The following is a 16,991-nucleotide window of genomic DNA, read 5'->3' on the forward strand; positions in this document are numbered from 1 at the left end:
CACGTGGTACAACGTACAACGGTGATACGCAATGCTGCGATGAAGCGCGTTGGGTGGTGATATGATCCCGGTATTTTATTAAAATAAAAAATAAAGTTTAAAATAATTTAATGGGACGAAACTAGTCTTGTAACGAAAAACGTGGTGTATTTATACCGGCAATAGTAATTGTGTATTTTATATATATATATACATATATATATATATATATATATATATATATATATATATATATACATTGCCATAACGTGAGTAGCGGTAGTATCGTAAATACCGTTAAATACTGTTGCTTTTTTATAAGTGGTTGCAATTGAAATAGCGACTAAAAATATTTATCATATAAAATTCAAAAATTATCTTTGGTAAGTGTCTACAGTATTATCTACAAAAAAAAAATGTTTATTGTTGAATGAGTTTGTGAATTATTTATTGTCGCATATTTATATTTATGTAATATAGCTCAAGTGTGGACATTAGAACCATAAAAGAGTCGTTACAAATATAGTTATGTGCTGGTACATAGTTCCAAGTATATCATTTTAATTTTATGTGCTACTTATTACTGAATTGCTTATTACCATACAAAATTATTGCTTATTTCAGATAAATTTTATGAGTAAAAAGGAGTTTTATTGCTGTTAAAAAGTTTACCGCTAAAAAATGTAAGTGTGACGGCTATCGATTGATTAATTGAGTACAAAAATCTTGATGAACAAATGTGTACCTTATGTTCATTAATTTTTCTTTTAATGAAAACTAATAATGATTTTACGTCTTGTATATGTTATGAACGAATGACCACGTGCGCACTTGATATGACATGCTTTATGACGCGGAATCATTGATAATTTTTCATCCAATACGATCGAAACGCGTGACCTTATTATTGATAAATGCCTGCTATCTACGTAATTACGCATTTTTGCGGTTCAGCGTTATTTTTATTATAATTTAATCATTTTTGTAAAAGTTTAAAAATTCAAAAAAATTACACGAGTTATTTAAAAATTTATGATGCTAAAATAGTTGAACTTTTGACAACTTATAGGGTTTTGTAAATAAATTAATAACACTAAAAGCAAAAAACATCTGGCAATTTTTAGAATTTTTTTTTTTAACGAATAAATTATAAAAAAATTTTTTGTTTTAAATTTCAAGTGTAGAAATTTTGTAACATTATGAATCCAATTTTTAGTACTAAAAAAATTCATTGTATAAATTATAGAGGATCGTAATGACTTTTATAAATTGTACCAGAATTTACTTATCAAATAAACATATAAATGACGCTTCAATGACCGCATTAATAAGCTTGATTTTTAACTCAATTTTAATCATTCCAAGTGTCAAATACCACGCCACAAGTAATTAAATGCATGAGAGTTTGAAAATCTATTATTATCAACGTAGTCATTATCAACAGGTAGTACTTGTAGTTTTTAAATTTGTTTCTTATCTTTATGATAATTATCATGAAATCAGGTGGAATTTTTTATAATAAGTGATGAAAGATGTAATTGTTTAAATATTGGTTTAACTTTTTTTATCAAATATTATTTATAAAGTTTACTAGAAAACGTCGATAAAATTTAATTTATTCTAAATTTAATTTATTTAAATTTAATTTAATTTATAAAGTTTAAGTGTTTATTAAAAAATTAAAATGAATTACTAAGACGAAATTATATGAAGAACTTTGCTTTTACTTATGACATTGAATTTTCTGATTTTATTGAAATAAGATTAATGTTACAAAAATTAATCACATGAATACGGATGTTAATGATAACGAGATATCCGAAAGTATTAATTAATTACATATACTTAACGCATTAATTAAATCTTAAAAATATGCGTGTGAGGTAATACCGGTGCAAACATATATTTTATAGTCAATGAGAACTTTTTCAAGGTATAGATTTATTTCAATGACAATAAAAAAAATTTAAACCTGTTCACAGGGTCAGTCATCGTTGAAAATTAAAAACTATCTATTTTAATTTAATCTCATGTTAATCATTCTTGTATTCAACATCTTTAACAATAAACCACTGGAGTCCATAAATCAAACATGAAAATTTCATTTTTTTAATTTGTAAAGCCAACAAAAAATTAAAAATGATTGAATCTTTGTTCACTTTGAGTATTGGTAACTATCGAGAAATAGACAACCAAGGACAAACAAATGATGTTACCTATAATTTTATGATGCATGTAATGTCATACATATTTTACTTTTTATGTTTTATTTTCAATATCATGCTGTTATTAAAAATCTATGCCGGTAATTTCGGTTAATGATACTTTATAAAATGTTATGTAATGAATAGGAGTGGGGTGATTAGATATTTACTATATTGGACTGTAAAGTAATAACAAACTCTATTTAGATTCATTTTCAAGCAAACAGTTAACGAAAAAGGAGGTATGAAACCTTGTTATCATTTTTTTGTGAATTTTTTGTACTATCCTAATAATATTTTCTCAATACTTATATTCATTAGAAATAGTTCTATGATAATTTAAGCAAAAATAAATATAAAAATAGATAATTAACTAGTAGCATAGATACGTGCAATTAAAAAAAAAATTATTTTATAATCTTGAATGTAAATTATTAATTTGATTTAATATAAACTGTAAATTATGTAATGTAAGAGTCGTGTTAAACACAACTTGAATTTAGCGCCCGAAAGTAAGGTGATATGCTCAGCTCTATTGATTTCTACCACTTGACTGCGTTATTTGAGGGAGTAAAATACGCGAAAGAATTATTTAAAACGGTGAAATGGTGATTTTAGTATATAAAGGTATTATAAATAAATTATTTATTGATTATTTTACTAAGTTAACGATAAATAATCTATTGACTGTAAAACTTTTGTAAGAAAAACAGTAAAGTTTGTTTGTGACATGACTTGGTGCACTCACGACTACACAGCAATGTCTAGGAAGTCATAAAACTGTTTCTAATTTTTCGGATATTAAAAAATTAACCATTAATCTTCCGTTTATGTTTAAGTACATATTAAAATAAAATCAATAAAAATAAATTGTATTTTACCGACCGTAATATTTTACAAAAGATATATAATTTTTTAGTGTAAAAAGGGTATCTAAAGGCGTAAAGTATTGGGCGTAGTTCATTTATTAGATTGTTGCCTTTTCTTACTTGGATGCAGTAATGAATAAAAAAAATATTTTTCTTACTTGTTTAAAATATATTTATTCATCATACTAGATTAACAATCATTGATTACATTTTTTTTTGCTAATGCTAATTTTTTTATTGTACTTTTGCATTGAAAATACCTATCTAAATATAAAAGTTACACGATTATTCTAGAAATTTAAAGTAATCTTGAAAGTTAATATTAAAAATATTAACTCCAAAATTCAAAAAATGTAACTCAGGATAATGATATTTTACAATACAATAAAAAACTCAAATTGTGTCATTTTTTATTTGGAAAATTAAAAACGAGATAAAGATTTATGACATTTAGAGATCGAATATCAGTTGAGTTGCTAAAAATAAGAAACAATTTTTTTCTTTTTTAAAATTATTTTCAAGTCCCTGCTGAGAATATTCAAAATTTCAGTTCTTGTTTCCGGTTTGATTTTTTAAATCGTTACTTTGATATAAAACTAAATTTGGATCTCTGCAAATTCAACTTAAATCAATCAAGCATATTTTGAGTTTATTTGAAAAGTTAATTTTTCAAAAACACGCTTCGATCAATTTCTAGAACAGTGAACTGATAGATCCAAAATAAGATCCGAGTCAGTTCAATACTGGATAATTTACAAGTATTGGAATGCCCATCAAAATTGTTTGATTTGTATGAAAACGGAACAATAATATAATATCTTTTCTAAATTTATGATAAAAGAAGTATTAATTAAGTAAAACAATTGAAAAATTTTTTAATTAAAAACCTTAAAATAAATATCAATTGATAAATATTAATGATTTATTTTAAATAAGCACCTTTTTTTCTGAGTATCTTAAAAAAAATATCAAAGCTAAAACACTTCTGACCTTTTATATATGATAAACAAGCTTGAATTAATCATTCTAATTCAATTTTGCGCATAAATTATTTACAAAACAATGTTTATATTTCTACGTTTTGTCAAAAACAAAAAGAAATTTTTTATGTGTTAAAATTTAAAGCTATGAATGTTATGATAAATTCAAAAAAATTTACTATAACTATAATAATACAGCTGATAATGCGTCATTTATGATTAGATAAATATATGTTATATTGGTGCAATTGATAGTTGAAAGCAATTACTCAATAAAATGCATTATTTTCACAATGCTTTTTGATTAGTGTCGCCTGACGTGATTTAGCTGTCCATATAAAACCAAATATTTTTCTACTCAATTAATTAATTAAATTAATAAGTCTTTGAATGAATCGTGATTTTCGTAATTCTATCATCTAGCTACAACATTTTTAGATATTGTTAAAAATTATTTTTATCCGATTATAAAGTCGAACAATGTGGACTTTGTCTTTTCAATGATTATCATTCGAGAAAAAGCAAATAAAATATTATCATTATCAGTTAATTAATATTTATTTTGTGTGGATTTAATTTTTAATCTCCGGATATCATTTGTATAATTTGATGATTTTTAGGCAATAACATTTTTAAAAATTCGTTTAGTAATATTTATAATAATAATAATAACAATAATTATTATTTTATTTAAGATAATATGTCTGCAGTGCAGCCTCAGTTGCCCAACGGATTCTTAAATGGATTCTCAAAGGATGATAAAGTTAGTATTGAAAATAAATATAAAGATTAAATAAATTTATTTTTATTTTATTCTATTTAATTAATTATTAAAACTTTACATTACAGGCATCAGATGTTGATGGAGAATATATCACTCCTTCCGATACCGGTCGTGATGGTAAGAAATGGATAATTAGTTTTTATTCTTACGTATACAATAATTATTAAGTAATACAGTATAGTCGTATTTCATATATATGTTTTTATATAATTGCTAAATATATTACAGATAATCTATAAGAATAAGTATAATCGTTAAAGCCTAAATTTATTTTTGTACTTGAGTTATTTATTTAAATCAAAAATGATTGTCGACAATTTTCAATGAACAACGCATTTTAAAATTATAACTGTTCTATCTAAGCGTAAATTATTAACTTGTCAAGATTCTTCTGAACTTTGAAACTATAATTCTTAAGAGCGGTTGATAGTTGATTTTCAAACGTGTTTTTCTCATGTATGTGATAAAATTTCGAAAAAAAACGTTTCGCTCTTCGATAAATAATTAAATTATCTATCGAAGAGCGAAGCGCTTTTTTGGAAAATTTTCATTTATTTATGCATAAAATGCGTTTTAAGATTCCATTTGTTGTACAAGTATGACAGAGATACTTTCGTTTGTCCAATAGAGGGCGAGAGAGAGAAAAAATGTAAACCCTTCTTAACGGAAATTTCCACTTTGAGATAGTTCAAAGTCCGTTTTATACGAATTAAATCGATTATAAAACTATTTCATTATCTGTAAAAACAATAAATTTCGCATTTAATAAAAATTTAAAGCGTTAAAGTAACTAAGTAAATGTTTCATTTATTTAGGACCAGATCAAATACTTGCTTCAGACGTGGATACAACTTGGGAACCAAATGGACGAGTTAGAATAAAATATGGCAGAGAAAATTTCAATTCACGAGAATTCATTTCAGTGCCTGGTTTGCTTATGAGAACAGCCAAAAAATATCCTGATCATGTCGCCTTGGTATCAAGAGTTGGAGTTGATGGTAAAAGACGTACTTATACTTACAGGTATGATAACAACAAAAAGCTATTATATTCATTAATCGTTGTCTTAAAGATAATAATTAGTAATGAGCGGCTCTTTTTTTCTATAGAGAATACGAGGCGGAAGTGAGAATTGTTGCTAAAGCATTCATTAAGTTAGGCCTTCAACGATATCACAGCGTTTGTATACTTGGGTTCAATAGTCCACAATGGTTTATTGCTGATATTGCAGCTATTTATGCGGGGTATTTAATTATTTATTTTTCTATAGGAACTATTGATAAAGAGTTATCGCAATCAATCTATCCTAAATGTACAATTTATATAATTTCAGAGGTTTCGCTGCAGGAATTTATACAACTAATTCTCCGGATGCTTGTCAATTTTGTGCTGAAAACAGTAGAGCTAATATAATAGTTGTAGAAGATAATAAACAATTGGAAAAGGTACTGGAAATAAGGAAAGATTTGCCAAATTTGAAGGCTATTATACAGTATGAAGGTGTAGCAAAAGAAAAAGATGTATTGAGTGTAAGTAACACTTGTATTATTTTGTTATAGATATGTTATTATAAATTGTATTTACTAACTCTTATTTTTTTATCTTTAGTGGTACGATTTATTAGAAATTGGTCGAGCTGAATCAGATGATAAACTAGATTCTGTTCTTCGAACGATTGGTGCTAATGAGTGCTGTACTTTAGTTTACACGGTAAAAAATTTTATTGACTATAATTATTCATGATTTAGTAATCTAGGATATTTATGATTTTTTTTTTCCGTAGTCTGGTACAGTAGGCCGTCCCAAAGCAGTGATGTTGAGTCATGATAATTTAACACACGATGCACGAGTAATTACAGAGCGTGTAAATTTTAAAGACACGACTGAAATTATTGTTAGTTTTTTACCACTGTCACATGTTGCAGCTCAGGTAAACAAGTTATTACATCAATTCAAATTTATTATTAATCATCTATTAATAATAATCAATATAATAGAAAAATTTTTTGATAGTTCTTTTACGTTTCAAAAAAATTTTTTGATGAAAAAAAAACTTCAAAAAATTTTGTTAGCAAAATAAAAATTAAAAAATGATTTACAAACTTTTTTTTTTTTTTCAAAGGTGGTTGAAATATTTACTAGTATGACCGTAGCTGCAACTGTTTATTTTGCGGATAAAAATGCTCTTAAAGGTAGTCTCGTTGAGACATTAACTTATGCAAGACCTACAGCTTTTCTGGGTGTTCCACGTGTGTGGGAAAAAATATATGAAAAAATGATGTTAGTCGCCCGTAACAACGGTCCAATAAAAACATGGATTGCTACTTGGGCTAAAGCACAAGGATTATATTACAACATGAATAAAATGAATGGTGTTGATTATAAAACATGGGGTTACCTCTTTGCTAAATGGCTTGTTTTTAATAAAATAAAAGCAACACTCGGATTAGATAGATGCAAAATATTTGTTACTGCTGCTGCTCCACTGAGTGATGATATAAAAAAATATTTTATGAGTCTGGATATGCCGATAATGGAAGCCTATGGTATGTCAGAATGTGCTGGTGCTCATACTTTAAGTACTGAAGACAAGTATAGGTATGTCTTAATTATTAGTTCTCTATGTATTATAATATGAATTGTAAAAATTAAGTTATTTATATTGTATTGATTTTATTACAGATTAGGAGCTGTGGGAGCAGTTTTAAAAGGTCTTAAAACAAAATTAGATCATCCAGACGATTGCGGTGAAGGTGAAATATGTATGGGTGGTCGACACGTTTTTATGGGCTATTTGAAGGAGCCGGAAAAGACTAAAGAAGCTAAAGATGACAATGGTTGGTTACACAGTGGAGACCTTGGAAGAATAGATGCTAAAGGGTTCTTATATGTAACAGGTAATTATTATTAATTATAATTTTTATAAATACCTATATAATCACATATATTTTGGCTATAATTACATGCAATTTTTTTTTCTACAGGACGAATAAAAGAGCTTGTAATAACGGCTGGTGGTGAAAATATTCCACCAGTTCAGATAGAACAAGTTCTATTGAAAGAATTACCAGCGCTTAGTAATGCTATGCTCATAGGTGATATGAAAAAATATTTGACAATTCTAGTTACATTAAAGGTACGTATCGTTTATGTTGTTTGTAGAGTATATATTTTGTTAGTAACCAACTATATTTAAATGATTAATGTTTAATATTAGACCGAGATGGACCCTGATACAGGCGAACCTTTAGATGCTCTTTTACCTACTACGATCTCGTGGGCAAAGTCAATTGGAAGCAAAGCAAAAACATTATCTGAAGTTTTAAGTACACGGGATCCACTTGTACGTAAAATGATAATTTTTTTAAATTTTATACTTTATTATAATAGTTTATAATTGAAAAAATTTATTTTACAGATTTACAAGGAAATTGATGATGCAATCAAAAGGACAAATGAACAAGCAACAAGTAATGCTCAAAAAATACAAAAATTCACTCTCTTGCCTCACGATTTTTCAATTCCGACCGGAGAATTAGGTCCTACACTTAAATTGAGGCGAAGTATTGTATCAAAAAAATATGCCGATGTTATTGAAGAAATGTACAAGTAACAAAATTTCTGTTAAATCATCTTTAAGTGTCAAACATAATTTTTAGTTAGGAAATTTTTTTATTTCCTTTTGTTAAGACTATCTTTATCAAAAAATTTTAATATTTACAAACATCTAATACATTCAGATTATTACAAAAACTCGCAATTTTTTTTGTTTGAAATATAAATTTTCTTTGAGTTCTGGCGAAAATGTGTATTGCTCTAAGAACCAAATTTTATATAAAGTGATGCAATTGATACTTTGTTTTTGTTTTATTTAAAATTATAATTTATTCAAATTTGAATATCAATAAGATTAATATTAAAGGCATCAAAGTTTCTTACTCTCTCTGTAATATACATAGTTAGAAATTTGTTATGTATATAATTATGCGTGGAAATGCTCCTGTACAATCTTAATAGTGTATAAAAGTTTAAAAAAAAAAAAAAAAAAAAAAAAAAAAAAAAAAAAGTATCGGTTGTATAATTTGTCGTATTACTAAAACAATTTTATGTAAATTTTGAAGGTTTTTGAATTGATAAGTACTTAAATTAATTGTAAGAAAGTGCCTTCTGATATCTGGACAAACATTACGTTGTCTTTCGATAATACTGATGTCTAGGTTTGATTTTTTAAAATAAATTACACAATTAAAAGAACTTTTTTCTTTTAGTTGAATTAAACGTCAACTTCTTTTTTCTTTTACTTTAATCATCAATATTTTTAATTGATGAAAATATTGTGGATTAAATATTTATGTGAAAAAACAATATCAATCAGAATTAAATTAAGAATATTTCAACATCACTATGAGGAATTTAAACGCTTTGAGAAATAAAACTGAATTGATTATAATTAAAATGTAAAATTTATCAATGTCGTATAGCAAAAATATTATATCATATATTTATTCGGGATGCATCACAGTACACATTTTTAATTTGTTCGTACTTGAGTGTTACTAGCAAAAGTGCTTCTGAAAAACTTGAATTGGTTGTAGTTGGTATTCGAGTGTGACAATAACACGGTTTGGTTTTCATTTTTAGTATTGTTTTTAAGTGAAAGCTACGACTTTTATATTTACCGTCATCAGGAGGTTTAAAAATGTATATAATGTAATATTTATAATAAAAACAAATTTATTGAAAATAATTCATATTTTATATTCTACTTATTTATAGGCATGTTGTGCATACCTAGCTTTTAATTGCATATTTGATGTACTTATATTGTTCAAAAAAATCAAAGCTAGCTTTTATCTGTTCTTGATTAATTAATTTTTATTATGGCAATCACATAATTATAATTAAAAGATTTTAATTCGTTTGGATAGTATTTATATTTTGTAGTTAATTAAAAAAAATATTTACAGCCTAATGATACAGCAGTTTTTACTTATAAGTATTATATATAATTTAAAACTTGATCAATACTCGAAAAATGAAAAAAAAAATGAGTTACTCTTTATGGTATTAATCGATGGTGCTGAAGTTAGCAGACACTTGACAATTTATTTTCTTCGAAAAATAAACTGGGCTTAGAAAATTATTTTAAAAGAATTTCATTTATAATTTTTAGAGCTTTTAACAATGGAATTTTATAAATAAATATTTCTTAATATAATTTATTTGTTAAAAATTTTTAAAAATTATCAGATGTCTCTCAATTTCAGTATCATATATATCATTATTTATAAAGAAAAAAATGTGATATTCGGTAACTTTCTTTATTTTAGGTACATTTTGTACCGTTGTAAAAATTGAAATATCAAAAAGTACAATTTTGAAATAAATTTTTATTAATTGATCTTTTTCATTAATTAAATTAAGATATTCATAAATTTTTCGAAAGTATGTTTACAAATGAAACGATAAGTAAATCAGTGATAATTTTAAATTATTATAAATATAATGCCAAACTATTTTTAGTTAATAAATAACTATAATAAAATAAATAAGAAATGCTTTAATTTATTGAATATATTACGTTTACATTAGTGATTACAACACGTGAAAATCTACAATATTCCAAGTATTTTTATTAATCTCAGATTTTTAACACAAATCTGGATTCTTATGAAATAGTCTTACTAAGCACATCACAGCAGCTCAAAAAAATGCAAATCTACCGAGATGTTTAATTTATTTTTGCGTTCATAGTATATTTGTATATAATTAATTATTTAAGTATTGTGTATTTGTAACAAGTATGTTTAAATTATTTATTATTTATACATTTATAATACGAGGGTTTATTTGAAAAAATAAATTTTCTTTTAACTTCCAATTCTATCTATTTCAGCGTTTTACTGATGCTAAAAAATATTCATATACTATTTACTTTGAATAACTTTTTAAAAGTCTATTGTACATTTAAACAAACTATTAACGCAAAAAATGGTAAATATAATTTGACTTTAGGTTTAATTTATACAATAAAACGTTTAACAAAGTATGGAATCATTTTGACTATAATTTTACTATTAGACAAGTGTAAAACCAATACTTTATATTAATAATAAAATTTACATGGAATTGTTTTGAGTTACCAATTATTTTTATAATCAGACATTTTTAAATATTATTTAATTTAAATGGCTGTTAATGAATGATTTTATAACCAATATAGTCATAGCAAAAAAAAATTCTTACGAACTACTTGATGTGTTAAACTTCTGCTGTATAATCGATGTTTTACGTTGGGGTACGGTTTCTGGAGTTGGAATAGCATCACCAGTAGGCAAAACTCCAATTGGTTTAGGTTTTGCAGTTGATTTTTGTTTTGCCATTTGATAATCACCCGAATCAAAAAATTTTTGCTAAAATTATAAAAAAAATAAACAATAAAAATAAAAATTCAATAAATTAGATAACTAAATATGTATTAATAATGAAAATAGATATACGAACTCCTTTTGCTAATCTTTTTTGCAAGAAAGCTGAATGTCCACTGATCGGATGGCCAGCAGTAACAGGAAACTTAGCCTTCAATTTAGCCTCTTCCAATTTTTCAATGTCATTTGATGAGAGCTATCGAAAATATATAAATTAAAATAAATAAAATAAATTCCACAACGTCACACACTTATGCTAATTGATAGCGTGTTAAGTAAACAATTCAAGCGTAGAGTTAATTAATTTAATATTAAATAATTATAATTAAATAATCGGATAGAATAAATAATATTTTTGTAGAATGTTGAATAAAAATATATTACCTCCATTGCTTGTGGAACTTCAATAGCTGTTTGTTCGTCATTCATTTTAGCACGTTTTGGAATACTATTGTTTTCTATAAGACTACGTTTTGGACAAGTTACCCTCGGCAGTCACCTCTCGAAACCTCCAAAATTGTCGCACATCGAAACTTCTATTTATTTCATGCGATACTAGCGTACTGTACAATTACTTAAAACACTTATTTGGATTAAACCAACTAAAATAATACGAAGTTAAGTTATTTTTAAATAATATTTTTATTACCGAAACTATTTAAATTTATAAATTAAATTATAAATAATAATTTTCATGAAAATTAAAATATAAAAATAATGTCAAATGTAGATAAACTCTACCGACAGAACGACAGCCATTCAAGCGTCATATGTTGCAATTGCTGCCAACTTTTAACAAGAAAATGTTGCTATATATAACAGACTATTGAAATTACTTTTTGTGGTATAATTTACTTATTGTTGATATTTTACTGCTTCATAGAGAAGTTAAGTCACCATATTTATTTAAAATATTGCAATATGATGACATTATTTTTATTAAAGTAATAAAAAACATTTTTTTAAACTCTTTTTAGTGAAATGTTAGCTATTTTATTGGTAGCATTGATTTACTTTGAAATTTCTGTAAACATCTGTCACCTGAAAAAGTCGTTATTATTTTTTTTCGTCAACTTGTGAATTACTAATTGATTTTTATATATTTTTTTCATTTAAAACAATGGATTTCAGTAAAAAGGTAAGTGTATTGTAAACTTGTCAATAATCAATCACATTAATTAATTCTTTTATTATTTATTAAGTCTATGATGAATTCAACGCCGATATCCATCAGTGGCGATAATACTATTGGAGCTATGAGATATTTATCAGCAACACAAATAAGTTCCAGACCAGAATTTCTCCAAGAGGATACAACTGACGATATTATTAATAAACTTAAACTTCTACTAAATGCTATCCATGAAGTATCAGCGGAAAATAAAGTCCTTGAGAGGGACACTAATAAGATTTTAAGTGCAATAGATTTGGAGCCACAATCATTGTCTCGAGAAGTAAATACAGGGTTGAATAAAATAACAGCAATTTTGAGGAAAGAAAATTTAACTGAAATTGACGAAAATAAATTATTAATAAATATGGAACGTAGGAAGTTAGATGAATTAAAAAAATCACGGGAGGATAAAGATTTGAAAAAAAAATATGAGGACTTGTGTAATAAATACGCCAATATTCAGGATAAATTTCATTATGTACAAGAAAATGTTAATTCTTTAAATGAATTTATTGTTGCGAAAAGTAAAGACAGCGAAAATGATTACGCAAGTATAGTTCATAAATCAGCAAAATTGAACGATTACAATAAAGCATTAAGTGACAAGGAACAGGAACTAGTACTTATGGACATACCTCATGATTATCAGAACAAAATATTAGAAAAACATAAAGAGTACATGCAGTCAGCTGGGGAATTAGCTACGATTAATAAATCATTAAGTCAGTACGGTGATTTACCACCTGACATTTTACAAGCACGAGCTGTTGTCGAACAGTTAGAGAAAAAACGCCAAGAAACTAAACGACTACTTGAAGAGAAAATGCACCAATAATTTTTTTATAATTTCCAATAGTTATTACTTCAAGACTAAAATATTTATTTTTCCAACTTGTTTATTATTATCACTAAAATTATTTAACATTTAAATTAAAAGAAATAATCTTGAATACGAAAAATGACTTATTTATTTATTTACAATATTAACATTAATTTCTTAACAATATAATTTGTTACACTGATTTAGGCTTTGTTAAAATTTACGCCTCTAGATCTTATAAATTAAATGTAAATGTATGGTAATTTTGTGACAAAATTATTAAAATATTTCTCTTCTTATATGCAATCGAGATTAATATTAAAAATTTACTGCATAATTGTAAATTTTTAATTTAATAAATTAAGAATTAATATTAATTAATTTATAAGATTTAGAGGTATAAACAACTATAAAGTGCATTTTAATACAAGATAAATTTTAACTTAAGGAGGTCCTTTCGCCATCAATGTTAAATAAAAAATATTAGATTACGCATAAAATTAATTTTTATCTAATAGTTGAAGTCCTTATTTATCTACTAGTGAATTTTAATTTAGTCTTTACCGTGCAAATTTTTGAAAAAAAAGTTTTTAAAAATGTTAGTATTTTTTCCGAGTCTTACGAGAAAGTCAGACCTTAACAACTTTCTCGAATTATGGTATTAATTCTACCGATTAGATGGCGTAAAAAAAAAACTCAAAATAATGTTTTCGAAATATTCAGGTTTCATTTTTTGCAATAAAATATATAGGTTGCCGTGGAATATATGGAGAAATCAAAATTATAAAATCACAAAAAATTCTCAAGTAATCTACGTTAAAATGAAGTCAAAACATTTGACAACGTTGCATAGCGCGCATGCTTCAGACCATTCAATAAATTCAAACTAATTTATTTATTTACACTGACTGCAAAAACTTAAACGTGGTTAAGGTTATATTGTGCAAATGAAAATGTAAACAACCGAAGTACAGCGTTACCAAATCACGGTTAGGTTACTAGCAGCTGATTTGAAAGATTCAAATTAATTTTTGTATTTAACTATTTTTTTTTTATTTTCAAAATTTCAACGATTAATGCCTCATATACTATTTATTTTTTAATTTTAAGAATTTTTATGGGTTTTTTATTTTAATTTATCGTATATTGACTACTACAGTTGTTTTGACTCAACTGGAGCGAAAGGACTTCCTTAAGTGTTTTAAAATCCATATTTAGATTTGGCTTGCTTCCTCGCAAGTTTATTAGCAGCCCATTGGTTTTTGAGTTCAAGCTCCATAGCTTTAGCTTGATGAGCAAGGTATGTAATTTGATGTTTCTTTTTAGACTGACCACTGGGTCCAGAACCAAGTGATACTGGTCTTTGTACTGGTTCTTCAGTCAGTGCTTTTATTAACCAATCCCGTTCGTCTGGTTTTATATCTTCACCATTGATATCAATTATCTCAGTTTCATTAACGATTTGATGTTTCCGTTTAACTCCACGTTTTCCACAAAGGTATTCAATAGCTTTGTCATCAAACGCAACATTTCCTTCGCTGTCTAAACGAAATTCTTGCTCGGGTACTGGCAGTTTTGGACCAATTGCAGCTTTATTTTTCATTAATATCTCATCTCGCGGTAAATTCATTACGGTACTTGTTAATGTCTTTTGATTTTGATCGTTGACTTCAGGTTCCTCAACATCATTTGCAATTTCAGCAACACAATTCGAAGTTTCCATTTTTTCTGGCATTGGTAATAGATGTGACGCTAAAGCTTGTTCGGAAATTGGTAAATTTACAGGTTCAGATAATGAGAAAAAGTCGATACCGCTTTTGCTGCTGACTTTTGTATCCTCTTCATCTTCAGAGTCTGAAGCATATGTGATGGCATCGAGGGCCTTTGAAGTTTTAGTTTCTTCAACCTGTTTATTGACCCGTGTATGATTTTGAGCGTTCTTTTTTACTTGAGTTGGTTTTAATGCTAGTGGTGTGACTGAACCTGATTTTTTAGTCAAGACATGAGGAACCATATTTTTGGTACTAATTAATTCACTTTTCGGCGGAGGGATATTAGCTAATACTCCTGGTAATCCCTGTGAATCAAATAAAAAATTATTTAGTTAATGAATTTTATATCAATATTGAGAAAATTGAAATAAGACATTGGAAAATTAAAGAAAAATACGAAAAAAAAAACTAAACCGATTTTTTGTTAAAAAAAAAACATGAATAAAAAGTGAGCATGTAATTGACATTATAGCAATGATTTTTGCTTTATAATTTATAAATTAATCAGTTGAAATTAAAGAAAAATTCATAATTAACTAATAAAAATATTGCGATTATCGAATGTCTGTTATTTTAGCGTCATGATAGTGAAATCCAGAGACATTTGACCATTTTTTTTAATTTTATGTAAAAAATTAACTTCTACACGTAAAATTTTGTTGTTAAAATTTTTTTATAGTAATTTATTTATTAACATCTCCTGAAAATTGTCAAACGCTTCATAATTTCAGTATTACGGAAATTATTATTATTTAAGAGATACATTATTATACCTTTGATGGTTGAGGTTTTCTAATGGCTTTGGTCGGTTCTTCAACATCGTCATACTGAAAAAGAAAAATAAATATAATATTAATTGATAAATTTAAAACTGTATAATTGAATTAATTAAAGAAAATCTTGAAAAAATAACTTACGTCGGATAAAGATGGAATTGATATTTTTACTGGCTCTCTGATTTTCTTAATCGGTTTTTCGATAGTTATGTTTTTCATAGACATAATAGGAATATCATCAAGCTCCTCTTCGATTTCTTCGTTAATAATATCATTCTTAGGTTTTGGGAGTATGTTAAAAAATAAACTACTTGACGAGTTACCCACATCATTACTCGAGTCTAACCTATCATTTTCTGGAATTTTTTGTCTTAGCTCGGGTGGTTTTGATTCTATATCATTTTGGATTGATTTACTATTTTTTAAATTATCAGAACTAATTGTGATTTCAACATTTTTTGTTGTGTTTTCCTTTGGACAATCTTCATTGTCACTTTCATCACTACTATCATATGCTACCAAACCTGCTAAGCTCATAGTGAAAATTTTATCTCAAAACAACTTAAATTCTATTTTTTATCACGATAATAATATAAATTATTTGTTAAAAACAATTTACAAGCGAACTTACACGAAATTTAAAAACTTTGTAATTGAAGGTTAAATATTATTTATGTTTGTCAGTGTCCCCAACTCTTGAAAAAACTTTTCCCTAAAACTTTCAACAAAAGCCCCTAAATTAAAAACAAAATCCCCTAAAACTAAAATTGAAATTATTTAAAAATTAGTCAGATTATTTTTTTTTCATCAGTTTTTATTTTTTAAAAGATTTTAAAATAGAAAATAAATTATTTTGTTTCTTTTTTTTAAACTTCCTTTAATAGACTATACATTATATTTTATATAAGTATTTATATTATGTAAATATTTATATTATATAAATAAATATATTTACTTTGCGTGTATTGTTAATAACAAATTAATAAATAAAAATTTATTTATCATATAAAATCACATATTTAAATGAACTATATTGTATTCGTTATATTAAGCAGTTCTTGAAACTCTACATCACTTACTTTTTCAGTGTCGTTTTTAAAATCATACATGTGTACCGTAAATCTGCTCAGTATTTATTTAGTGGGCACAAATAAAGTGCACTGTTCGTAATCTCGTTTTAATGAAAATTTAACCATCATAATACT

The 16,991-nt window shown here is 25.9% G+C and overlaps 4 protein-coding genes across 7 annotated transcripts; 2 read left to right on the top strand and 2 right to left on the bottom strand.

Moving 5' to 3' along the window:
* Positions 1 to 225: 225 nt before the first annotated feature.
* On the top strand, positions 226 to 9,563 carry LOC123269951 (very long-chain-fatty-acid--CoA ligase bubblegum-like). Of its 4 annotated transcripts, XM_044735900.1 has the most exons (14): positions 226 to 362; positions 604 to 662; positions 4,728 to 4,795; positions 4,882 to 4,933; positions 5,632 to 5,839; positions 5,926 to 6,060; positions 6,150 to 6,345; positions 6,425 to 6,526; positions 6,600 to 6,746; positions 6,939 to 7,414; positions 7,499 to 7,713; positions 7,801 to 7,952; positions 8,034 to 8,159; positions 8,235 to 9,563. In XM_044735900.1, the coding sequence occupies exons 3-14, from the start codon at positions 4,733 to 4,735 to the stop codon at positions 8,427 to 8,429; spliced, it is 2,067 nt and encodes a 688-aa protein (XP_044591835.1). In that variant the 5' UTR covers positions 226 to 362; positions 604 to 662; positions 4,728 to 4,732; the 3' UTR covers positions 8,430 to 9,563. The 4 variants fall into 4 exon arrangements, with proteins under 4 accessions (XP_044591835.1, XP_044591837.1, XP_044591836.1 ...); XM_044735902.1 differs by lacking the exon at positions 604 to 662 and having other exon boundaries at positions 231 to 362; XM_044735901.1 differs by lacking the exons at positions 226 to 362; positions 604 to 662 and adding an exon at positions 2,362 to 2,425.
* Positions 9,564 to 10,361: 798 nt separating this feature from the next.
* Positions 10,362 to 11,927, bottom strand: LOC123269954 (alpha-endosulfine). Its single transcript, XM_044735904.1, has 3 exons — positions 11,629 to 11,927; positions 11,321 to 11,440; positions 10,362 to 11,229 (listed from the first exon to the last, which is right to left on the bottom strand). Exons 1-3 carry the CDS (start codon positions 11,671 to 11,673, stop codon positions 11,059 to 11,061), a joined length of 336 nt encoding a protein of 111 aa, XP_044591839.1. The 5' UTR covers positions 11,674 to 11,927; the 3' UTR covers positions 10,362 to 11,058.
* A 287-nt stretch (positions 11,928 to 12,214) lies between these two features.
* On the top strand, positions 12,215 to 13,355 carry LOC123269952. Its single transcript, XM_044735903.1, has 2 exons — positions 12,215 to 12,382; positions 12,447 to 13,355. The coding sequence occupies exons 1-2, from the start codon at positions 12,365 to 12,367 to the stop codon at positions 13,251 to 13,253; spliced, it is 825 nt and encodes a 274-aa protein (XP_044591838.1). The 5' UTR covers positions 12,215 to 12,364; the 3' UTR covers positions 13,254 to 13,355.
* A 1,077-nt stretch (positions 13,356 to 14,432) lies between these two features.
* On the bottom strand, positions 14,433 to 16,418 carry LOC123269955 (proline-rich protein PRCC). Its single transcript, XM_044735905.1, has 3 exons — positions 15,928 to 16,418; positions 15,784 to 15,837; positions 14,433 to 15,315 (listed from the first exon to the last, which is right to left on the bottom strand). The coding sequence occupies exons 1-3, from the start codon at positions 16,321 to 16,323 to the stop codon at positions 14,440 to 14,442; spliced, it is 1,326 nt and encodes a 441-aa protein (XP_044591840.1). The 5' UTR covers positions 16,324 to 16,418; the 3' UTR covers positions 14,433 to 14,439.
* Positions 16,419 to 16,991: the final 573 nt, after the last annotated feature.

Source organism: Cotesia glomerata, linkage group LG7 (assembly GCF_020080835.1).
Source record: "Cotesia glomerata isolate CgM1 linkage group LG7, MPM_Cglom_v2.3, whole genome shotgun sequence".
In the NCBI taxonomy this organism is placed as follows: domain Eukaryota; kingdom Metazoa; phylum Arthropoda; class Insecta; order Hymenoptera; family Braconidae; genus Cotesia; species Cotesia glomerata.